The following is a 27,367-nucleotide window of genomic DNA, read 5'->3' on the forward strand; positions in this document are numbered from 1 at the left end:
CATATAATAATGTTTATCTAATTGATAAATATCAGTATAGGTTATTAAAAAAAATTGGAACTTTTGAATTGTAAACATAAGTACAAGACAACGTCTGTCGGGTCGTCTAGTTTCTAATGAAAAAATATGTTAAAAATATAAAAACACGATTTCTTAGACACTTATTCTATATTCTCTATATTTTTTATAACTATCCAGAGGCATTTAGTAAATTTTGTGAATTTACAATTGCCGTAAAGGGACATACAAAATAGACACTAACCAATTTGTTTATATTAATAAATTATGTAAGCTTTATTCAATACTATGACTTCACTAGAAAGTTTTTGAACAATCAAGAATATTTTAAATCGCAAAGTAAATTTTATGATTAATCATCATTACTAGCATTTAAATATTTAAATTTAACCATTGAATATTGTAAGCTTGAATCTAAAACCGAGCACTTTGTCCTAATATACCTAATTCGAATTGAATTTTTCATTCGGTTCATAAAACGATATGGTTTAATTTTTTTTTTAAATTCAGATGTAAGTTAACAAAAAACGAGCACTTTGTTCTTCTTTTTTATTCGATTCATAAAACGATATTGTTTAAATTTTTCTCAAACGTTCAATAAACATTGAATGAATTTTATAAGCAATATAACAAGTCATTATGATTAGATATTTTGTAAATACACATACACTTAATGTAATATTTTCATGTATAATCTTGTATACTTATTTTTGGATATACAATTATTGAACATTTACTATACTAGCATGTGAGTAGAGAACATATTTTTAACAATCTAATAATTCAGTCGGATCTAATTTTAAATTTGCAAAATTATCACATATATTATATTACTAATTAATTTTAATAAAAAGTAGGACTAATATCAATTGAAGATTATTTCACAAAATCATTTTTGCGACTACTTAATTTCACTGTAACACAACTCTACATATGTCTTTGTCGCTTAATTAATACAATTTGGATTAAATTTGAACCACTTGAACTTAACGAATATACACTCAAACTAATTTATACTTGTTTATCTATGAACTAATCTTATACGCACTATTTTTATTTACAAAATACTTAATATTTACAAAAAAGACTCACCTAAACAACTTTTGTTCTCTATTAGTATATATCGTAAAACTTTTCACTGCGTTACTTTCTCTTTTAAAATTTCTTAAGACATTTAACAGTCTTTTATTCCCGCAATGCATGACACTACTGAACTCTGCACAACTAAATTATCCAGTCTTATAGACTTTAATCGAAAATCCAGATTTTTTATCTCAGATAAAATATTATGAATTATGCCAAGTGCACCGTGAATAAGCATGTTTTTATTTATGTTTGCCTCTGGACGTATGTATTTACATTTATTTGAGAACTTTGTACTATGTTTTTTATGAATGATATCGTACGAATGTGTGTATGGATTGTGTTGTGTGTACGGCATTTAGACTTCAAAATAGAAGGTTATATGTATTTATATTTATATACATCAAATTGTAGAGAAAATCTTAAATGTCAAAATTGAATTATATCGTAGCATCATCTGTGTGCGACTCCTCAACTAAAATGTATGGCGGTAATTCAAATGTTCTGTTTGCTTGAAATATATTTTAATACCAGGTGATTAATATAAATTATTAGTGACAAAAATACCAAATCTTTTCAATGATAACTTTGATTTTCAATATTTTTTTACAATAATTTTTAGTACAATTCTAATTCCGTATCTGAACTAAAAATTCGGAAAAAACAGCCTATAAAGATTAAAAAGTTGCATAGCAAACAAATTAAACTCCGCTTAACTTATGTGAAAGAAGAAACAAAACCCGTGACGGAAAAAATACTTAATAAAATTGTTTTTTTTTTTAATTTTAAAATGCCTATCGAACAAACCGATCAATTAAGCCAATTATTAAGTATAGAAAACCGCTCGATATAGATATTTTTTATGAAGTCAACAGTTTAATGCCTTTGCCTCCAAAATTAAGGGGACAATTCTCTTATAAATATAGACTGTAATATAGCGTTGCTATAACAACACTATGTTACAGTCCATTTTATCAAAGAATCGGCATATCATAGACCCTACAATGTATTATCGGGGAAAGTCCCGTAACGCCGGACGACATTTAGCGCCGGACATTCTATTTAACACGTATTATTTAAGCGAGTATAACTCTTTTTATTTCGAAATACAAGTGAAAGGGGCACACAGGTGCAGGATCACACACCAAGGCTCACCTGTGACGGACACGGTCACAGCGGGAGCAATCGTTTGTTGTTTTAGGCGAAAAATCACGGCGTCACCTAAATATCAATGGAAGTAATTCTCGTATATTTATGCATTTACTCTTTAGTTGTACTCATAGATAAAAGTAATACTTGATTGTTATCCGTAAAATGGTAGAATATTATTAGATCTTTGAAACAATTTTAGTAGGTACCATCAAATGAACGAAAATGTCTGTCCCTTAGCACCGGATACTAAGTCGTCCCTTAGTGCCAGAGAGTAAACATATTGGTATTTCTTGTGAGAATTTACGTAATTTATTCCAATTATTCAATTTTGTTCTGCATGGGTGCTAACAGTCACAACATAACCCCATTTGTTGTATTTCATAGTCAAGCAATGAAAAGCTTATGAGTGCACCAGCTGAGAGCATTGGTGTGTCCCAGCCAAAAGGGTGGATAAATAGTGACTTTTTTGCAATATCTAGGAGTATTCGTCAAACACACATGTGCAGACATTCCTGAGTGTGCCGATGGCTACATATGTGTTCAATGTAGGTTATTTTGAAATGTCCGGTACTACTTTAAAAATCATATTTTTTGTCATCAAAGTTTGATTGATGGTATCAATTATTTTCAGCAAAGGTTGCGTATTTGTTAATATGGTTTGATTTCTAAATTTGTTATCTAACATAAGTCATAATTTAATAAACATTTCATAAAATATTTTTTGATTTATTTATAAATAACCTTAGGTGTCCACCACTAGGGGACTTCCCCCAAGGTCTTTGACTGGCTCCCAAGTATGCAATATAACTATTTGATTTCAAATGGAACTATTAAATGGCTTTTAGATTTCCTCAATCTATGGATTTCCTCTTCAATTATTGTTTTTCTTTTCGATTAATGAAAAATACATTTATCCCACAAATTGGATTATGTTTGCGAGTCAAATATTATATGCAAGATACTGCCATTGTTCACTTATCGAATTGATTGGCAAATATCAAAGCAAGAAGTACTTGACACAACATATTATTAGACAAAGTAACATGTACTAGACATACGAACTTGGTACTAACAAGTACTTGACACAACATACCACAAATCTAATTAATATCTGTAATCTATACATATCTATTGTTTCTGATGCAATGATATGGATTATATTGAAATCAAAATTTGGGTGATGAAATCACTTGAATATTTAAAAGTTGTATTATTTCGGATATTCACATCGCGAATTTATGGGGATTATTTAATTCCGTGTCATATTGAACAACGTTTAATTATTAAACTCGTCATATTATTGAACCACATAGTTGAAAGGCAATAAATTTGGTTTGCTAATTTGCAATAGATATAACATTATAACTGCGATTAGCCATATCCAATTTAGGGTACTAATTTTTTGATGATGGTAGATCAAACGTATTTTCTATGTTATTTTATTACTATTTTCTATGTTACGGTACTGAATATTTCAATTATGACTTTGACTTTGAGAAAAAAATTATATCAATTAAATTGTGACTTCTGGTGCATAACATCTTTAAGAAAATCTATTCAACGATATGGTTAATCCCAATAAGTGATCCTATTGATGATGTTCATTACAAAATTATGAATATGATGACGAATTTCGAGACAAATTTTCAAATTTTTTTAACCTCAAGTGACGTTTATGGATATTATTCTATAAAAATATTATGAATTGATTCACACTTTGAAATTATTTCTTTAGTATCATGATGTGGTAATTAGTATTAGAAGTTGCTAGTAATGATTAGGAGTTGTGCTTATAATGCCAATCGTATTATAGCGATAAAATTTAAGAAAGTCTAAGTGATATGCGTATTTATATGATTTTTTCCTTTAAAAATTATTTGATAAAAATACCTACTATACTTATGGCCTAAACTTAGTTAATGTTTAATATATTACTACTTAGCCGTGTCTTTCCGTATTCAAACAGCATGATTAATATTAATTGGAATATTTGCAGTATTTGTATTATAAAAATATATCTTTCTATATAATTATTTAACTATATAACAAATCAATTAATCACATATTCACAGTTCGCGCTATAATTCAATATGCGTCCTGTCCTCTTTGATCATTTGCAAATCAGCGTTTTGGAACCACTGCTCGTAGACTTTCAAAGGATCTATCATCCAGTGTTTGTGAAACGATATTTGCTGCGAACTTTTCAAATATTCGGGAGCATAGTCGACTGGCCTCGCCTATAAAAAAAAAGAAATAGATTACTGAAAATCAGTTAAACCAAATTGGTATACCCTATACATCATGTTTGCAAGTAAACATTTCACATATCATATGTATAATATAATATTTTTTTTACTTCAATAATTTAAATTTAATTACCTAAGAGTATTTGCTTGTATATTAAAAACTGTCTTTTTATTTTATCTTCATTATTAATAAAGGGGGTATAGTATGAGAACTTGATTTTCTCACACTTTATTATTTTCTTTGGCGCTTCCATAGTTAATTAATTAAGTCTAATCTTTTGTTAATTAGAGTTTTAGTTATATGCAAGCAGGAAATTAGGTAATTTAAGTTTTATTTTTATATTGAAATTATCGTCGTTTATCACAAATTTATGATTTTTATTCTCGTAGGTCATTTTACATAAAAGTTGTCTCATGCGACTGATAAATAATAAGCATTATATCACTCAATGAGAATTTGCTCGATTCCAACCTTCTCTGTGCAATAATTAATATTCCAAGATTATTTTTTACAAAAACAATTTACCTAATTTGATTTAATAATATTTTTTAAAAGTTAATATATAAAGTAATTATGGTAATGGCTATTCGCATTAAAATCCTATGCTAAAATGCTTCTTGGTTCAGTATTAAATGAACCTATTAATGATCGATGTCGTTTCTATTAATTGCCAACGTCATTTTTGCATATTTAATTTTGATTCATTGTATCTTTGAGACATTTTATATATTTCTAGTTCTAGATGCAAATTTATTTTTTAGAGGACTTGTCATTTAGATTACACTTTCGCGTGATACGCAATTAAAATCATTATTGTCATCAATCAATGCCAGCAATAAAAACCTACGATTATCAGTGATTTTGATAATTCATAATTATATGATTCATAATTATATAAAAATAATGTTCAACTTGACCGTATTGACTTGATCGTATTAACTCGTTAATATTTTTATATATAATATTAGTTTATCAGATATTAAACATTTATTTAAGAGTTTATGCTTGACTGCACTTGAGGCTAAGTTATTCATAATATAATTCGAAATATTAAGTTGGCCCCAGTTGACTATATGTATTGAATTTTTTAATTAGTCCCATTAGCCCTGTACTTTGTTTTATATCTTATATTATCCTTCGTTCAAATTTATTGAAATTGCATAATATTAACTTTTAATATGTATAATTTTTAATTTCATATCCTAGTCCATTCATTTTTTTTACTTGAAAATATATATTGATATCAGACTATCTAAAATGCGGATTTTAACCCCGGATTTGTGATTATAACTCTGAACTCATACAAAAGGGCTACAAATGTCCTCTTATATCAGTTTACAAACCTAGATAAATAAGATTTTTTTCTTGCAAAGTATATGTCTGTTTTATAAATGCACATTAAAAAGATGCACTTACGATAAAATTGTGTGCATCACGTTTGTGCGTTTACTAGTTTAGGTTTTATATAAAAAACGTCTAACTGCACAGCAAATTCACAGTTATTGGCAGTTTTTAGTACCATTTTGTATGAAAAAAGCACCTTAACATAGCGTCGCCATAACAATGCTATGCTACGGTCTATTTTACCGGAGAATTGGCCCCCGGGACCAATTCTGCCACATAACAGAAAAATGTTATGGCAAGGCCATGTTATGAAGAACTTTCCATACTAATATTGACAGAAGCCATGCGGTTGGTGTGCAGTCAGGCGTATTTGAAATACGCCTGACGGTATTTCTCAGGTTGTGATATAGAATACCTAACCTAGAAATCGCACAAACGTCATAAAACGATCTTAGTTAACAGTGTGTTTCTGATACTTCATAACATACGAGTAACGTTGCGTTTTATGTGTAAAACGCCTGAATGAACAGCAAATACATGACATTTTGACAGTATTTAGTATGATTCAGTAGCATAATGTATGGTAGTTGGAGTGTAACATGGCCTTGCCATAACATTTTTCTGTTATGCGACAGAATCGGTCCCTTGGTTAGAATTTACGTGTAAAACACATAGTGAAACGCACATCAAATACATAGAATTTTGATAGTTTTTGGTACTATATTTTATGAAGAAAGAAACGTAACATAGCTTTGCCATAACAACGATATGTCATGCCTATTTTGCCGGAGACTTGGCCCCTCAATTTTTATAAATTTAAGATTTCTCCTGAAAACTATTTTGCATTTATGTCTATGTATATTTGACATTTTACAAACAATAAACGATTTTATTAAGGTAAATAATGGCCATATAAAATAATATTACATAATTGTAAGTCTCTGCTTTATTCATGGAAAATAGAACTAATTTTTATGTTTAATTTTTTTAAATAATTCATTACCTACTCGTTTTTATTTTTTATATTGGCATGGTAAATATAGGAGCCGATTGTGTCGTAAAATAAATCAATGTTATGACAGGATTATGTTTTTCATATAAAGTGGTACTAAAAACCACCAAAATGCTACTTATTCCATTATAACTTTGTTCATAAGCTATTTAATATGCCAAATTTCAAAGATGCAATTATGATAAAATTATTTTTTGACGTTTGTGCGTTTTCTGGGTTAGGTTTTCTATCTAAAACGCCTGACTGCACAGTAACCACTTAGCATTTTGACAGTTTTTAGTACAACTTTATATGAAAAACGCTACGTAACATAGCCCTGCCTTATCATCGGTCTATTTTACTGTAGAATCGGTTCAAAAATCTTGTTAAACTGTAGTGTTAAAGTCAGGCGAATATTTTTTACTTCTGACTTATCTATGTTTGAAACCATCCTAAATTAATTTCTATGTTGTCGAACGTGACATATGCCACAAAAAACATATGCCATATGTCAAACGTATGCCAAAGCCAAACGTAAGCTGTCAAAATTATGACATTAATATACGTTCAGTAGAAGAAAAGTGAAATGTAAAGTTACATTCTTGTTGTTACATGACGCAGTGCATCTCAATGATATGTATGTGTGTGTAAAATTCATTCTTTGTTTTTATATGCACTTTGTTTTCATACCTTAACCTAAATTTTTATAAAATATTTACATGGCAACGTACAAATAATTAATTTTTATTAGTGTAAGTAGTTGTAATACACATTGTTATCGCTTTTGCAACAAGGCAAGGTCAATTGAAAGTGACGCGATAAATACGTTCCAGCAGAGCATTCTGTCGTAAAAATAGTATACGATCTGCAGTCGGCCGGTGACATTGTACGTGCACGCTCAATCACGTAACCTCACTCATTCATAGTAAAAATCGTGTTTTAAGTAAATAAACAATGTCGCTTTTTAGTGATGTTAAAGTCGCGCCGCCGATTGAAGTTTTTGCATTGAATAAAGGATTCGCTAGTGATACTTGCCCAGACAAATGCAACTTGGGAGTTGGAGCCTACAGAACCGAAGAAGGAAAACCATGGGTTTTACCCGTTGTTAGAGATGCTGAAATTAAAATCGCCAAAGAACTAACAACAAATCACGAATATCTTCCTGTCCTGGGTACTGATGGTTTTACTTCTGCCTCCACTAGATTACTTCTCGGTGAAGATAATATCGCATTCGAACAAAAAAGGGTATGTGGAATTCAAACCTTATCTGGAACCGGCGCGTTGAGAATAGGTGCTGAATTTTTAGCCAAAGTCCTTGGTAGAACAACATTTTATTTTTCTAAACCGACTTGGGAAAACCACCGTCAAGTATTCTTGAATGCAGGGTTTACAACACCAAAAGAATATCGTTATTGGGACCCAGTGCAGAAAAACGTAGACATTGATGGATTCTTAGAAGATTTAAATAATGCCCCAGAAAACTCTGTAATTATATTGCATTGTTGTGCTCATAATCCCACTGGCTGTGATCCAACAAAGGAGCAATGGCAGAAAATTTTAGATGTAGTCAAGAAGCGCAAACTTTTCCCATTTTTTGACTCTGCATATCAAGGATTTGCTTCAGGTGATCCTGAGGCTGATTCATGGCCTGTAAGATATGCCGTGAGTGAAGGATTTGAATTATTTTGTGCACAATCGTATGCGAAAAACTTTGGATTGTACAATGAGCGTGTGGGTAATTTGACTATTGTCACGCACAATGAAGAAGTTCTAACTCCAATGAAATCCCAGTTTACAATTCTAATTCGTGCTATGTATTCTACGCCCCCGAACCATGGATCACAAATTGTTAGTTTAGTTTTAAATGATCCATCCCTTAGAAACGAGTGGCTGGAATGTATCAAAACAATGTCATCTCGTATTATATTGATGAGAAAGGAGTTGAAGAGGCATCTAACCGAATTAAAAACGCCGGGAACATGGGATCACATAACACAACAAATTGGAATGTTCTCTTATACTGGTTTAAATGAGAAGCAAGTGGAACACCTGATACAAAAACATCACATATATTTATTAAAAAGTGGTAGAATAAATATGTGCGGAATTAATTCTAATAATGTTGCATATGTAGCAAGGGCAATTGATGACGCCGTTAGGTCTGTTAGTGGTGTTTCATCGCCTTTGTAAAAAATTGTTAAAGAAATTGTTATGTATTTATTTTTGTATTTTTCTACTTAAATGGCTAGATTATTCTGTAGTTTTGAATACTGTTATATAGACCAAGAATATTCATACTCATAACACCTTAAGTAAAATGATCATTTAAAAAATAAATATAATATATTTACGATCATCATGTATTGTATATTAATTGTTTTATGAGAATAAATAAATTATTAAAATTAGTTATTGGTTTCTATTGCAACATTGTGAACATGCGATGTAAATATTTAATTACGGTGTAATTGAATTGTTTTTAAATCAATTTCTTTTCAACCTTGCGCATTCTGATTTGCCAATTAAAAATTGATAATTGTTTTTTCGGAAAGAAGGTTAAATACGACACTGTCATGTTGATCGCAGTCACGCCACTGTACATTAACCTTCGGCTATCATTCAGATATCAATCAATTGTTCAAGATATCAAACATTGCACAGTTTCTGGAAAATATTTTGATATAGATTTGCGTAACTTTACATAAGAGCAGATATAACCAGATAGAGCTCGAAAGCGAAAACAATCTCCATTTGATAAGAATTTGTATATTCACGAAAACAGGTTTAATCTTCTTTGACTAATTTATCTAGAAAAATAATCTATCTAATGATCACGATGAGCATTAAGGGGCACAACCAGTGTGAAATTTTCAAAAAAAAACGAATTTTAAATTTTTCCATATTTTGATAGGTTATACCTTTAAAAATAACATACCAAAATTTTAAATCGATATCTTAAATAGTTTTTGAGTTACAGCCATTTAAAGTGTATATATATAGTATATAGTACAACGATCATTTTATCTTTAAACGCGTTTTTCTCGAAACAGCATTTTCCGAATTTGCTGCAGCGATTACTCAAAAACGAATGATCCGATTACTATCAATTTTTTTTACATGTTCTATATATAGTTCTACGTAAAATGAACTATCGATTTTTTGATCGGATCAAAAATCGAATTATGGCAGTCCAAAAACGACTAAAATTTTGGGTAAAAAACGCCGTCATTTTGTCAATTTTTGATTTTTTTTCTTTATCGTAGTTCATTTTACAGACAATATTATCTAGTTTAACGAATAGAAATTTTTTTTTAATTTCATCCACGTAGAAGGCCGGAATCACTGCAGCAGTGAAAGGCCTTTTTTTTGTCGCGCCGTTGGAGATCGACGATAACTTAAAAAATATTTAATTTTTTTCTTCAAAAATTTGTAAAAATTACTATGTATTCTTAAAACGTGTATAAATATATTCCTAAAATTTTGAAATGATTGATAAAGTAGTTTTTTTTTTAATATAAATTCCCAAAAATCACCTATTTTTTAGGCGGTTACACTAGTTGTGCCCCTTAAGTGACATTGCAAGTATTATTTTGTTAGTGCGTTTCTTAAACGCGGCTATTATTGTATTTGTGGTATTTTAGAAGTGTATGTTGTTGTATGTTATCTTATGCTTATATTACATAACAAAATTATACGACATAACTTTGCCTAAAATTGTTCTTCTTTCTAATTATTATTGGTGCACGAAATATTTTTATCTGAGTACAAAGGAGCAAATCATCTTTAATTGCAAAAAATTGTCACTCAAGCGCTTTGCCAATCAATGCTTTCGACGTAAAAACTAGAACCTCATTATATTTACATAATAATAATAGTTCAATTCCAAGAATAATGGCCTGTTCTTTGTATGTTGCGCGATATTTACAAACAATAGTTATGACTTCTGGTGACGAAATAAGGTGAAAATTGTATCTTCAAATGAAGAAATAGATCTGAGGCAATTTGCTAAAAGATAATGAACAATTTAAATTCATTAAAAGTATCTTAAATGTTACATTTTCAGCAGTTATATTAGTAGGCTGCTATAACTATCATATACTTTAATAGTAAGAAGCTATAACTTATATTTCTATCTTCTGAAAAATTGTTCTGACCTAATGCAACTTTCATCAGGTACTCTTGATTTTTTTTGATTGCATGTAATATGATTTTTTTTATTTCTCGTATAGAATTTTTATCATAATTTTGAATAACACGTGTTAAGATAAAATCTTGTTTGTATCATTTAATATCAAACTAAAATTAATTGGCGTTTTATTCCATGTTAATATTATCGATACTAATCTCGTTTTCCTTGCATTCATTAACTAATTAACGTTCAAGTACATTAATAACAATTACGTTTTATATATTTTACTTATAGGAACTGTTAATTAAGTTCTGTAATTGAAATTTTGCTCTCAACCGATATATTAAAAATATTTCTTTGTTATTTGTCTTTGTTACTTGTAACCTGTTTCTTGACGAAAGATTTTTTATTTTAGCAGTGTATTAGCTAAAAAAATATTAGCTGTGACAAATTTTAATGTTATGTTAACATGTAAAACATATTTTTTTAATAATTTTGAAAAAGGATAAGAATAAGCCAAAATTAATAAAAAAAATCATGCTAAAAATATTAAAAAATATATTTGTCTTATATTTCAATTGCAATTTCCGATTTACCCTTTGAACTTGAGGTTGCGAACTAAATCAACAGATTTTAAATGCACACAACTTTATAAAAAAAATATGAACTACTTTATCATCTGCTAATTTAATTCAATCAAAGGCATAATGTTATTATAGCACATGTAATTTGAAGTAATAAAAAAGTTAGAAACGAAAATTTCACGGCTATAAAATATAGTATTGTAATAGCAATACAATATATATTGTATAGAGACAAATGAAGCAAAAAGGAATTATTTTTATATATGATATACCTGATGAAAGTAAGGTGAGTGAATTATTTCCACATCCTTTAACCTGGTGAGACACAAGCCAAGAAGCATGTCGTCTGGACTTTTTGGACTTGGACATTTACATTTGTTTAAAATTTTCTCTAATAAAGATACTGTTAGCGCCATTCCACCGCCACCTATTTTAGTGATGATAATTAATTAAGAATTACCAAGAAAATTCGAAATTCTATTAAGAACATAATCAAAAGTAGCTAATTGATGAGAGTTACAAGAAGTTGCACTTTTAATAGCAAAATCTTGATATTTTCAATATATGTAAGTCGCGCTATAGGAAAATTCGATTCAAATTTTCAGTATCTATTGTGCTTTTAAAGAACTTTATATTATAATGTATTACCAATATAAACTTTTTCTTATGCGTTTTAAATAACTGAGCAAGTTAAAAGTAATATTTGTTTTACTATGAGATATTTGTTTTACTTGAGTTGTACTCAAATTTATTTAAAAATAAGTTGGCATTAAATCATGGAAACGTATTTTTCCAAATTTGTTCATAGTTTGCTGAATTGAAATCCAACTAACCTGTTATATAATTATACCCCTCTTTAGAATGTAAGACATAACCATATCTTTCTCCAATTACTGAAGACTTCGTGTGATTGTAGCAACTTAACAGCTCTCGCATTCTTGAAACACTGCAATTTCAAATCATATTTTATATTTTCAATTAATTGTACAAATTAATACAAACATTTGTTCCAGAGATATTTAGAACCAAATTCTATATCATCTTTACAGTGACATATAATTGAATTACAACTGAAAATATCTAATAAATCTGAGTACACAAACCAACTCATTATGATACAAACTCAATGAAAATTAAGTATTCAAATAAACCATTCGATTCATATAAATGATGTATTTTGGTGATGAAATTATTCTTTTGTATAAAATGCATATTATTAATATAAAATATAATATTAATATAAAATGAATAATATTTATATATATATATATATATATATATATATAAATAATTAGCAAATTTCCTATCCTGATCGGTTGGAGTTTCAACAGCTTGGTTTGACAAGATTAAATAAAAATAAATATAAATCTAAAATATGATTTAATACCTTAATATGGTATCATCGTCAGCTAAAATAATCCACTTTATAAACTTCTTTTTCCCATCTTTAATCTCGCTTAAAATTTTTCTGAAAATTGTCATAGTTTTCAAACAATGACCAGCTTCTGTGTTTGGAATATCGAGGCCAACGGTGGGAATAGAGTTATCTAAAAAAGAAAACGTATTATTTATTAAAAAAATATGAAGGACAAGTTCAGATATTGATCGCGAATAATGAGGCATATGATTAAATGCGATGAAGTGCATCGCATGAACATAATACTTCAGTTTTGAAATTAAATATTCTCGATATCCACAAATTAGCCAGAAATAAATCGATGTTCGCCATGTATAATTTACTTTTTCGCAAGCCGTTAGTTGATTCGAGAAAGTAGAGTCACTATTATAACAAATTGGATAATGGTGCTCTACTCGAACATAATCTGAGAACTTATTGCCTTTTCTCTCTTTTAATTATACACCCTTTTTACAATAATTTTATTCCATGCTTCGAGACTTGTGTATCAGATTTCAGTGTTCTCTATTTTGGTTTTTCAATCAAAAGAAGAATACTGATGTCATCATCTGTTCTTCTTCGATGACATCTTACGACAACCTTATGATTTGAATTTCGTTTCAAAAATATATCTGACAGAGTTTTTTTATCCTCTCAGTATTTTTAGTTAAAAACTTTCTTGTAGTAAGATGCTTAATATTGTGCTAAAAATGTTTGTGGAATATAGTTCAGTAGTTTAATATTTAATTTAATGTTTAAACTCTAATATTACTAAACAAATGTTATATTACCTGCGACGTTCATTAAAAAAGTTTAAAAATATTGCTGAAATAATTATCGTAGCAGTAAATATTTTTAGATTGCATTGTTTATTATGTATAATATTTGGATTGTTTTGTTTGTTATAATTCTTAAATATTTGTCGAAGTCGTCATCGCAAAATCGCATTGATGCCAACTGCTATTTTTCATTCATATTTAAAATATTTATACATATTTCGATTCTGACATTTTTATTTTAAATTATGTTCATACTCAACTTTTAAAATTTTATAGAATTTAGAAACTTTGAGATGATAAATTTTAAAATATCTTGTAAATTTCTGGAAAATTTTGGAATTTCTTAAGTTTTAAATACATATATGTATAGAATAATAAATTTTTTAATATCTTGAATTATAACATATTTCAAAAAAAGTGTAGTTTCATTAAATGTTGCTGGATACGACTTCAGAAACCTGATTAAATGTAATGATAATTCAATCTAAGTTAAAATTGCGTGATTTGAGAATAATAAAGAAGAGAAGCCTCTCCAATAATGAAACAATCATTTGAAAAATAAGTGCTTATTACAAATATAGCTGCTATTCCAAAAACTGTGCAAAACGTTCGTTTTTTCTAATTTAAATTCATGAGCTTTATGTAATTCTTAATTCGTGAATATTAATAATTTTATAATTTTTTTATAAACATTATTTAGTTTCATTATTAGTACTTTCACTTGAAAGAAGGCTATACTTAGTTTATTGGTTTATAAACTTACTAATTACTTACTTTCTTAATGTAAGACTCGATCGTTATAACACAGTTTAAATGGAGAATTGTCATAATTTATTCCTTCAACTTTTTACTTCTATTATTTTCTATTGTTTATTATAAATTATATTATTTAAATAAAGAAAATGAACTTTCAATATATAATGAAACATAACTAATTTCAAAAAGCTTCTCAAATTATTTTAATTTTTATTCCCATCATCTATTCGCAACACAACAAACATGCACACTGGTGTAAAAATATACATGTATATATATATATATATATATATATGTTGTGCTTATAAATAAATATGAAATAATTATTCATCTCACCTTGCTTTTCGCTGAAGTATATCACATTTTGTGCTTTATCTCCCCACGTGCTTTTTACAACCGGCAGTCTCTCCTTATGGAACTCTCGCATGTTTCACGGCAAAATATAGTGCCGCTTGCGAAACCATATGGCCCTAAAATAAAATATATAAAAATATTGTTAATAAAATATAGAGTTTAATTAAACAGGTTATTAAAAAGATATGTTTGGGTATTAGTTTGTTTTAATTAAATTTAAGAAAACATATATTATGTACAATAATATAGAGTATATAAATTATTCGAAAAAATCTATCTTCAAAGCAATCAGCAATAGTTTTTTGCATACGGTGAAGGTAAAATATGATTTTTTTTTTAGTTATTTTTAAAAATTAGTTGTTTCGTTTTACGATTTTATTTTCGTAGTACATTCAAATGTAAAATGATATCCAATGTGTAAAATGGTCCTCAGATTGCTTTGAAATGTGAACAAGTAATAAGTAATTTATGTTATTTCGATGCAGCCTACGACTGGTTAATAGCAGTTATTCTTGAAAAATGCGGCGAAAATTGGGCTTCAAAAAACTATAGAGCCAATTCTCGATAAAATGGAAAAGTTATAATAACGCTATGTTACGAATCTATCTTCGTATGAATTGGTAGTAACAAACAGCCAAAAAAACAAGGGGCACATTAGTACTTATAATAAAATTGTTACTTGACGTTTCTAATTGCGTGAAACGTCTGATTACACAGTAAAGACATAGAATTTTGATAGGCCTATAACATAACATTTCTATTTAATCTGAGGATTGACTTCTATAATTTTTGTATTTAAATCATTATAATAAGTTACAACGTGAAGTAATAGACATTTTATTTAATTTAGAAATTTTAGGTCAATTTAGGGTGGTTTTTATTTTATGCTGTTATTGAATTCGAATTACGAAAAGGCACTAAACGGTCCTGCAAATTTTTAAAAATTTCAAAATAAATTAACTTAGGTTCAAATCTTTTATTCTTGCCTACGGAATATATTTCGAGTTCAGACTTGCTCAATTGATTTTTTTTGTGTATTTTATGTTGTTTAGGCTGATCATCAAAATTGTACAAATTTCAGAAAATTTCGGGTCCATTAACAAGTGTGCTATAATTATAAGTAGTAGTAATGAATAAAACTAAGTGTATAGATTATTTGTGATCCAATATTCTATTTGATATTTACACAATTTATTTTCAAAACAAGAAGGAATGTTGATTCGGGAAACTCAACTAGTTAACTAGTGAATTAATTGATCGCGTAGAAGTAACCTTAATTATGCTAACTGTTGAAACTAATTTAATCATTTACTTACACAAGTCTCGAACGGTCTAGGAAAAGTTGCGCAGTTTTCAATTTCGTTCTTCTTAGAGCAGAATTCTTTCACGTGTATTAGTTTCGTTATATCCAATATAAAGAGACTTAATTCATGGGATGCATCTATCGAGAAGTCATTTTGGATTGGATGCCGAGATAATTTTTGGTTTATACTGAAAATAAAAAAATAATATTAGAATTCTTTACTTCTATATGTATATAGAATGCAAACAGAGTGCCTCCAGCACGAACGTCGTCGAAGGCAAAATAGGACTGAAAGGATTGGGAAGAAGAAGAATGCAGATGATTGACGACTTACGCGAGAAGAGGAAATACAGAAAACTGAATGCCGAAGCACAAGACCAGGAAGCATATCTGCAGAAGTTTGGATAAAAAAATTCATAAAAACAAATATAAAGTGATATAAATTGGTGGTATTAAAATGGTAATGGGAATAATAAACAGGGGAGGGGAAGAAAATCATTGATTTTGTGGTGCTCTCATACCATGGACCTGCCTTCGGGCAGACTACTATTTGTTGTTATTATATATAGACTAATCTATGTCATATAAATTTGAAATTATGCTCAGATTTGATATTTTTTTATATCATTAATAGCTTAAATTTTTCAAACTTTCTGTTACTAACAAAGTTCCCAAAAAGGATATTTGAGCAGTATGGTTACTGATGTATGTATCTCTCTTATATCTGTTCGATCCAAGGTTTTCGAGAATATCTTCAATAAGATATATTGACTGAATCGAATATTTTAACGGATCATCTGTTTGGATTTTCTAGTCAGTATTCTACGATTCATCGGTGCGTTAGAATAGTGAATTCAATTCATAATTCCTTCAAAATACAACAATATTGCTCACCAGTATTTCTCGATTTAAGCCAATTTTATGAATAATATTAATATGATAAAAATAATATGCGTCATGATTAATATAACCCAGTGAATTCATTGAGAAAGTTTATGCAAAAATTTACGTGTAAAGAATATAAAAAGTGCTAGAATGTTGGACAAAATATAAAATACATAATATAAATTAGACAAACAAAGATTTAGAAAATTTAACTTATGTTAGATGTAAGTGGCATTTTGAAATGCACCAAACCGAGCTAATACAGTGTATTTTTTAAAAGAGTAGTCTTTTATTTTCAATTTTATTGAATTTTTATAACTAAAACATTTTTCGTAGAAATATAATATTTTGGGATGTTCGTAAAGACCATAACCCCTATTGCAAAGCACAGATCCATTAAAATCGTCAAAAATAATTCATTATGAAGAAACATTCCAGCGGATCTTTTCCAAAATTATTCAGCATAATTCCCATTTTATTTATTTTGATTAGTTTTTATTTGTTCAAAATCAGTTTAAGATTTTCAGCAAAAAGGTTGATACTTTTGCACTTAATCTTAAAGAACATCAGTTGGGACGATAAAATGAAATCGGTTCAGAAGTTTTAAGAAACGTCGACGAAATGATAAGTATTTTTTATTTATTTTTTTTAATTACTATATTTGTTACAACTGCTGAATAATTAAAATCTAGTAACAATAATAAACATAAATTTAAACAAAAAGAGTACAAAATTGAGTATAGAATTCTCAATAAAATGGTATCCGTAGTATGCTGATTTAATATAAAATAAAAGCAAATAATAATAATAATAAAATTAATAAGATAATATTAAATGATAAGTGGCTCATATTTATATATACACTCATAAGCACATACACACATGCATTTCTCAAATTTGGTTTCAAGCAATTCAGCAAATTTGGCGGCAAGTTGGCAAATTTAGCAAACATAAAATTATCAAAGAATCATAACATCTTTCTCTGACAGGTTTCCGAGTCAGATGATATATAATATTATTTAAGTTTACGACATCCAGATATCGGTGAACCAGTTGCCAGTTTCGATTAAAAGGTCATCATGTTCATAGCTTTTATTTTATTCCAGTTTGTGTTAGTTTCTATGCCAAACGGAATTATTCAATTTAGGAGGTGTGACAAGTCTTGCGATTATTTTTTAGTTAGATTTTTGGCTTCGGACAGGGAAGTTACGAAGGGTAATTTTTGGGAATATTATGCGAATTTGTATTTATAGAATAGAATACATATATTTAACATATATATATAATTATATTTCAGGTTTAGATCTGTCGACTGATAAATTTGAAATTTCCCTAATTAATCTAATGTTTATAAAAGAGGTTTTTATGTATACTGATATATTGTTTTTGAATGATGATTACTATAGTTGCTTCTGAAGAGTAAGTGAATAGTATTCTTTCAGTTTATAAAACTTTTTTATAACAATTTCAACTAATTAATTTTTTAACGCTTTAGATGAATCCAGAAATCACATCTACACTTGCGATATATGTATTTAAATAATACTAAAATTTCAAGGTGTGTTTAATAGACATACTCGTATATCTATATAATGTACTGCGCCAGGATTTCATATGGCAATTTTAGTGATATATTACGCAGGTTATATACATAAAAAATCAACGCAGCACTAAAAGCAAATATAGACTCTGTTTGAAATAACATTGGAATGAACTGCACTTTAATAATAAATTTTAATCGATATAGTGGTCAACCAAAGAAAACAGGGAAATTATTTGCTTCTATAACGTCGTGCTGTATCTGAAGCTATAGAAACAATGCAGTTTATTTTTTGAAACAATTCTTTCTGAAATTTGAACTAGAATTGAATAAATAATCTAATTGCCAGAAGAATCGATTTATCAAACTTGGGTATTTATTGTACGAGCTCTATTATATATTGAATATATAATATTTATAATTTTATGATGGAGATGTATCTATATTACATTAAAACATGTATACAGGAAAGTTCATATGATATAAGATGAAATTTTTGTTTGTGAGTTAAATAAGAAAAATATTTTCAATTAAAGTTTTTTAAAATATTTATATAGAACTAGCAAACCCGACGAACCCCGTTTCGCCAACAGATGGTAAACTACTTTTTTTTTTTGGTCTGATGTTAACACAAACAAAGCGGATAGTTTTCCAACTCGTGAAAAGGCAACGTATAACTGCCCACGTGAAAAACAATTATTTTCTAAATAATCTATTTGAAATTTATCCCGCAAACACTAAGCGATTGGCCTTGCGACTTGTTATTGCGAACGCAAGGCGAACTGAAAATTGCAATCGTTTGAAGTCAAACGGAAGACCAGTCAAAATCATTGGCATGTCACCAAATCGCCAGCAATTTTTGATTGAATGGTGAAATTTAGGGCGTGTACATCATTATTCTTTGCGGCAAGTATTGCTCGTTGACTTAACCAAGCATAATTCTGATAATTCTCACTAATGTCATTACTCGAATTTTTAATTACGGTGCGTGAAGTTCCAGCAGCTTGCATTAAGGCACGATGCCATGCACAACTAATTTTCTCAGCTATAAACCTTGCGGAGCCCGAGACCTTTCCAACGAATGCAAAATTGTCAAAATCGGTTTGTGCGTTCCGGAGTTATATCGTCAAGAAGGAAAACCATACTTATCTTCTTCTTCTTATATATAAAAATGGATCGCAAAATGTGTTGGTAAGCGCATAACTCAACAACGCCTGGACCAATTTGGCCAATTCTGTTTTTAAAATGTTCGTTGAAGTCCAAGGATGGTTGTTACGGCGAGAAAAAAATGAATAATTGCCGGGAAAACCCTAAAAACAGCCCTTTTTTTCTTTAATCGAGTAGGCAACGCAACTTGTAAAAAAACAATGATCGATGTCATGACATTTTGTGTAGTTTTTGATAATCTAATTTTGAATATATTTATATAAACATAGAAATATCTTTCTATTAATCAAGCTATATTGGCAGCCAAAAACATTGATGTAAATGAATTAAATTTCAAAATTCAAGAACAAATTACAGGCGAATCAGTTGATTCGGCAACTAACCAAGACGATCCGCCGGAGTTTTTAAACTCGCTGGATTTGCTAGGATTGTCACCTCACAATCTTCAATTAAAGGTTGGATCGGCAATTATAATGTTGCAAAGGATAGTATAAAGCAGAAGATGTTCTCGCACCATGCATCTCAATGCGTTTCCAGTGCGTTTATGGTATTATTAAGTGTTTGTAGTATTAAATAAGAAAACCCATGTTTCTCACATGGAAAATTGTATGTAGTTTGTTCCCGTATTAGAAAACCATCAGATTTGTTTGTCTATGCGCCAGTAAGTAATCAAACAAAAAACATCGTTTATCACAAAGCACTACAATGAAAATTGAACTGATTTTTGAATTATGATTTACATTATTAAAATTACTTACTTTTAAATGCTTATAGTGTTTTATTTAATTATTTTTAATTCACAGGGAATTATTACCAGGGTGACGGTTCTGTTCAGGATAATTTTTGGCAAAGAATAGAAAAAAGGTAGGCCGTCACATTACAATTTTTTTTGACAGGACGAAGTCTGTCGGGCCGGCTAGTTTTTATATATATGTAGAATATGTAGATAATCTATTTGAAATTATTTAAAACAATTGTTGATTATTTTTATTACTCGAATTTTTAATTACGGTGCGTGAAGTTCCAGCAATATGCATTAGGGCACGATGTCATGCGCTACTAATTTTCTTAGCTATAAACCTTGCGGAGCCCGAGACATTTCCAACGAATGCAAAATTGTCGAAATCGGTTCGTGCGTTCTGGAGTTATTTCGTCAGGAAGGAAAACCCGACTTATTTTTATATATATAGAAGATAATCTATTTGAAATTATTTAAAACAATTGTTGATTATTTTTATTACTCGAATTGTTAATTACGGTGCATGAAATTCCAGAAATTTGCATGAGGGCGCGATACCATGCACCCCTAATTTTCTTAGCTATAAACCTTGCGGAGCCCGAGACCTTTCCAACGAATGCAAAATTGTCGAAATCGGTTCGTGCGTTCTGGAGTTATTTCGTCAGGAAGGAAAACCCGACTTATTTTTATATATATAGAAGATAATTGAAAAAAAAATCCTTATTAATGCAATAATAATGATGATTAATTTGGTATTATTTTGTTTTATTGAAATATATTATTATAATAATGTATTGTAATCATTACATAATACTTAATTATATTATGAAAATTAAAACCAAATTCAGTTTTAATTTTTTAATGTAACACAACCACATCCATTAATATAGTATTATTAAATGAATTTTACCAAAGGCTCAGAAAGATTCATGGAAAATAGATTCCATAGCAGGTTTATTTTAAAGCAGAAGAAGTAAAATATAGCAGTACCAAAAAAATAATCGATCTTTATATTTCGTAAAAGCGGATTCTGTACTAACTGTTTGCTATTGTTTTAAATAAATAAAATGAATTCGTAGGACAAAAAAAAATTGATTCTCAATAAACCCAGATAGGCAGTCAAAACGAATAACGTCCGTGGTATCAAAGCTGCAATTCTTACGAATATATATTCGAAATTTGTATCTTTTTCATTTAATTTTTACGGATATGAATCATTCATTTTATCATAATCCTCTAAATATACTAAATGAACGTTCTTGTCTCAAGGTATTTAGTAGATCTTTTCTTTACAATTAGCAGGAAAATAATACATTTTTGTCCAGGTTTTTGCAAAAACAATCTAAACTGATTCCAGATATTAATAAATTAAGATCGTGTCGATTATTTTTTTGTAATGATCGGTCAGGTCATTAATAAATAAATATTATTTTTCTTGCTTTTTAAATGAAACGTAACACTGCTAGAGTTCGTGGTCTAAAAAACATGCTAAAATATTAATAGTCCCGCAAAAAGTGGTTAAATTTAATGAAGCTTGGAATAATGAGCTGAGTTTTTTGGACGTGTTTGTGAACTATAGTTATTACAATTACAAATATTATAATTAGAAATCGCATTCAGACGATTTTAGTGCAAACTTTATCTTTGAAATAAAAAGTTGAAAATTTTATTCATTGGCTTAATCTCAATTTCTGTTAATGAAGTCGATTATTCATGTCGATATGTATCAAAGTATATCAAACTTGCCTTAAGGCAAAATGCCACTTACACCTAATGGGTATTGTTTTGCATTTTATTTTGCAAGATTTTGCCATCAACTCTAGACTCGTTCACCATTCAGTCGTTAGTAAATTGAATTGAGCTTTGTGTTTGGCACTGGAATCCTAGTCGTATTGTAAATGGTTTGATTAATTACGTATGCTGTTTCATTTAAAAATATTTATTTTATTGTTTTGTTTATTATTCTTAAATAAATCCTTTTTGTGCCTTTTTTCAAGTATCATCTCTAACTCTAATATAAATAAGTTTTTACTGGTAGCGAATTGCGCTTTTCTGGATTGTAATTACTGAAAGATGGCATGTATTAGTGATTGAAAATGAATAGAAAAAAATAGTTTTTGATTTTTATGATTCTTTTAGATTCGACTAATTTTGGCTACCTTTATATTCTAAGAATATTGTTTATCGAATAAATATATACAGAGTGTCCCAAAAGTGAAAACGAAACGTAAATAAGCTTAAAAGTGCAACCAAGAACTGTGGTGAAAATGTGATTATTTTTTTTTTGTTTTTGTAGTTAGTTTTCATTAATTTTGTTTATTTAAACTTTGTATTTTTAGGATCATAGCCAAACATAATGACACAATTATCCCAAGTTTTCAAGAATTAACTCTTTTTGTTGAACTATGAATTTCAAATTTTTAAAATTGGTTGACATTGAGAACCCTCCTTAAAAAAATTGACTAATGTAGGTTGGCAAGTTTTATCAAAAGTTTATTAAAAATTTATTCAGGATTGTATACCAGTAATATACTTGATAGTTTCATAATGAAACATTTGCAGTAAAAAAATAAAAACAATCTCGCACATTGCAGCTTGCTCGTGCGACAAGTGTTTGAACTAATTGTGAGTAAAATGCTCTAGATAAATCATGTTATTTTTAGATTTTCATTTTTTACTCTATTTTTTAATTATAAAACTATTAAGTATTTTACCATCTTACAATCCTAATTAAGAACACAAACTTTCGATAAAATTTGCCAACACAACTTTGTGCATATTTTTTGAAAGATCCAAATATCCAAATGAACAAATTTAAAATAAATTAACAACTAAATCCAAAAATGGGCTCAGTTTCACGGAAGCTCTTGGTTCCACTTAAAAACTCATAATTTTCAAACTATGTGATATGCATTTTTTTCTAATTCTTTTCATTACAGTTGTGATCAATACTATTACCCCGTTTCGGCTGGGCATTGAGGTCTGGGGCACCCTATATATATACAATATACATGATGAGTTATTTAGAATCGGGCAGTAACACCAAGTAAAAAAAAATAAAGTAGTTTTGAAATACTTTATTTATCCATACGTTTCGGTCTTCATCGAGACCGTCATTCAGTGGAAAAAGAAATTAATTATACAAAAATACACTACACTATTACACTATGATAAACCAAGCTATTAATAACTGGAGCATTTAAACTAATTATTTTTTTTGACAATTTTTGGTTACATTCTAGTGTGTACAGATTGACTAACGTCTAAATACTGAATCTAAAACTTTCAATATTTAGACGTACATTTTCGCATTTCCTTGCTCCCAAGGGTTCAAATGGTTCCAAATTAATGAAAAAACAAGTCTCTGAAAGTTTTAACTCTTAGTATTGTCTTTTAGATAGAGCGCAATTCAAAGTTTTGTATGGAAATAGCATGAAAAATTTTCAAAAATTTTGCAGAGCTTCGAATTTTTAATAAAAAATGACACGAATTTTCACTTTTAATTCAATTCATTCGCTTAGTTATACCTAGTTATACCTAAAAAACCTTTTTTTATTTTCAAAAATTTTTCCATGCTATTTCCATACGAAGTTCGATTGAAATGCGCACTATCTAAAAGTTAATATTAAGAGCTAAAACTTTCAGAGAATTGTTTTTTTTTCAATTTGGAACCATTTGAGCCACAACCATATATATATATATATATATATATATATATATATATATAAATTATTCCACATATTCCTTACAACATACGTGAAATTCTGAATAGTTGAAGAGGTGATTCCCTGTGCCTTCACCTTATGATATCTCCGATATATATCAGCATGAAAATTTATGAAGTTCAGCAAGAGCATATACATTACTAGTTGTTAGAAGTAGCAGTAATATATCGTATAGAAAATTTCACCCATTCGTCAGTTATTAACTGAATTTACAACATTCCTTACCTGCTAACAAGTTTTCTCGACAAAGCCATGCCTGCACCGATGTGTGGGTATTTGAACACGGTGGGATCTTGCATAAAAGCAAAATGATGTATGATGGATGCCTCTCTATCGTACAATGCATGGCCCAGGTACATATCCTTAAATGAAAGACGAGAGTAATTGAATTCGAAATTCACTATACGAACACATCTCAAGAATTATTACGAGCTATATGCTTACCATGATCTATTTAGAGTTTTAATATATTGGGAAACAGATAATCCTGATGCTATAACTACCTCATACAATATATTACACAGTTCGAATTTATTATTATAGTATATGAACATTGAGTTTATTTATGATGTAAATAAGTACTGGAAAAGCTAGAAAAGTTTAATGGTTTATATTTTTCTTTATTAATTATCGTCAACGAATTTAGAATAAATAATTCTTGAACTCAAACTCAGTTTCTCTTTTAGTTTAATTTTATCAACAAAACTCTTAAATGAAAATGCTGAAAAGTGTAAAACTTGTAAGTTAACGATACGAAATTAAAAGCAAACAAGTACTATACAGGGTGTCCCAAAACTTAAAACAAGCCAAAACGGAGTAATAGTATAAATATATAACTGTATGAAAAAAAATATCTCACGTGGTTTGAAAATTATGAGCTTTTAAGTGTAACCCGGAGCTTTGGTGAAAATGTGGCAATTTTTCAGTTATTGACGTTGATTTTTATTAATTTTGTTCATTAAAGTTTTGGATCAGTAATCGCAAATAAAATTTGTCGGACCACAGTGAAAACTCATGTCACCATTGCTCCAAGTTTTCAAGTATTAGTACTTTTTGTTAAAGTACGAATTTGGTAATTTTTGAGAGGCTCTCGTTAAGTTTTATCTAAAGTTGGCGCATTTAATGAGGATTTCAAAATGGTATAATATTTGAAAGTTTCATAATAACAAAAAAATCGAGTAATAATAAAAACTTTTCATTTTTAAATGAGAAGATATAATCACACCGTTTCGGCTTGACGCTCGGTTCTGGGACATCATTTATGCAATTATAATAATTTAAATTTTCTGGATAGCTAATTCTATTTATAATTTTTTTTTCTCATATAGATGCCCACCATTTTTAATAAAATTATTCATAATCCATTGATACCCCTAAAACTAAAACTATGTTCTATTATCATTTTTAGTTTGTAACAAAAATATTTTTCTTAACTGGTGATTATCAACTTATTATTAATCATTGAACGATAAGTTGATTATTGAGTTATTATTTATCATGAATTATCATTTATCTTTGAAAAACGGTATTTAAAACTATTTTTTTTTTGTAAAAGTGTCGAAAAATCTTATGTTAATTATTAAATGATACGAGTATAATATAACTAAACCGATTATCTCATAAAATTAAGGCAAGAAAAAATTAAGAAATCAAATAATTTTTATTGATGTTATTGGTAGCATTTCTTAAATGGTCTTTTAGAAATCTTTGGCAAAATGTTAAATTGACTTAATTTATAATCTCTCGTGATTTTTTCGATCTTCGGGTCAAACGATTTAGAATGACTTACAAACACTGGTGAATGCAATCTTTATCGAGTTTTTTTTTTTAATCGATCTAAATGTGCAAAATAAAGCGGTTTTGAAAGAACTAAGCATTCGGTTTGAATGATTAAAAAAACTTTCTGCATGTATTTTTCTTATTTCCAAAAAAAAATTTGTTTGAATATCGAAAATAAATCGAATTCTAATTGTTTTCTAGCTAAAGATCTAAAGCTCACTAGTAAACTTGAAATAAATAATTTTAACTTTGCAATTCAGTTTATGTAATTCTTATAAATATTATACAATATACTTCATTTTAAATTTGATTGATTAAGTTTTGTTTATTTAGTTTCCTGTAAATATATATAAGTTTCAGTATTTGAAAAAATAATCTATTTGAAAACATTTAATTTGCCTTCTAGTAAGTTCCAGCAATTTGCCTTAAGGCACGATGCCATTCACCACTAGTTATTTTATTATTTACGATAAAATAATTGCTAATGCAGATCGTTTTTCCATTACTATGACTATAGTAGTATTTATATAAAATTAGATTTATCGTTTGATTACCATTGAAACATAAATTTTCAATAAATTTATAATCAAATATTCATATCATTCATTAATGTAATACACAAACATAAAACACAATTATTACATATATCAACTTAACACATGCACGGATTTGTATATATACATATATATATATATATATATATATATATATATATATATATATATATATATATATATATACTTTTGTAAACCAATTTCTCTAGCCTCATACAATCAAGGGTAAATGTTTCAGAACGAAATTGGATTGCCTATTTTTTGATACGATGTCATATTTTTTTTCAGCAATAGGCTCTAAATGCATCATTTATATAAAATCCTTTTGTTACATGAAATATAACGAATTATATGACAGGAGTAAATTTATCAAAGTGAACACTAGGTGATGCCATGTTTTAAATATAGAGATATAAAAAAATGACGATGTGTAATTGAAAGATATATTAATTTAATAGGGTAATGAGTTTATAAAAGATCAAAATGAACTTAAATCACTTTAAAAATGAACAGCTCATATAATATATTTGATAAAATATACATATGCAAAACCTTATAATTGCTTTTATTATATACTATTTATTATTATTTTTCAATACTTACGTCTTCATAATTTTTGTTTGACAAAATATTCAATAGTTCTAGCAAGTTCACATATGTTCGATCTTCACAGACAAAAACCCAATTAATTCGGATTCTGTCCCTTTTTTCCCTGTTCTTCCGTATTCGTTTAAATTTAGATATTTTTAGAATTGGATCCAAATAATGTGAGACATTATTTTTGGAATATTTTTCAGTTTTTTGCAATATATTATTGTTTGCTTTATTAATTTTATTTCTAT

At 28.5% G+C, this 27,367-nt stretch overlaps 2 protein-coding genes across 2 annotated transcripts; one reads left to right on the forward strand and one right to left on the reverse strand.

Moving 5' to 3' along the window:
- Positions 1-4,304: 4,304 nt before the first annotated feature.
- LOC113384723 (beta-1,3-glucosyltransferase-like) lies at positions 4,305-27,367 on the reverse strand. Its single transcript, XM_026622486.1, is given in 9 exon segments — positions 4,305-4,490; positions 11,821-11,975; positions 12,382-12,494; positions 12,936-13,095; positions 14,816-14,903; positions 14,905-14,949; positions 16,150-16,324; positions 24,418-24,554; positions 27,129-27,367. Coding segments are annotated over 8 exon segments (1,029 nt in total). The 5' UTR covers positions 24,552-24,554; positions 27,129-27,367; the 3' UTR covers positions 4,305-4,331.
- LOC113384722 (probable aspartate aminotransferase, cytoplasmic) lies at positions 7,399-9,137 on the forward strand. Its single transcript, XM_026622485.1, has one exon. It carries the CDS (start codon positions 7,790-7,792, stop codon positions 9,023-9,025), a length of 1,236 nt encoding a protein of 411 aa, XP_026478270.1. The 5' UTR covers positions 7,399-7,789; the 3' UTR covers positions 9,026-9,137.

Source organism: Ctenocephalides felis, unplaced genomic scaffold (assembly GCF_003426905.1).
Source record: "Ctenocephalides felis isolate EL2017-DRISC unplaced genomic scaffold, ASM342690v1 CF-g0.4_SCAFFOLD_03571, whole genome shotgun sequence".
NCBI classification, from domain to species: domain Eukaryota; kingdom Metazoa; phylum Arthropoda; class Insecta; order Siphonaptera; family Pulicidae; genus Ctenocephalides; species Ctenocephalides felis.

What these genes read in the sequence shown, in the direction of transcription:
- LOC113384722 (XM_026622485.1), top strand. Translation starts at nt 7,790, where the DNA reads ATGTCGCTTTTTAGTGATGTTAAAGTCGCGCCGCCGATTGAAGTTTTT.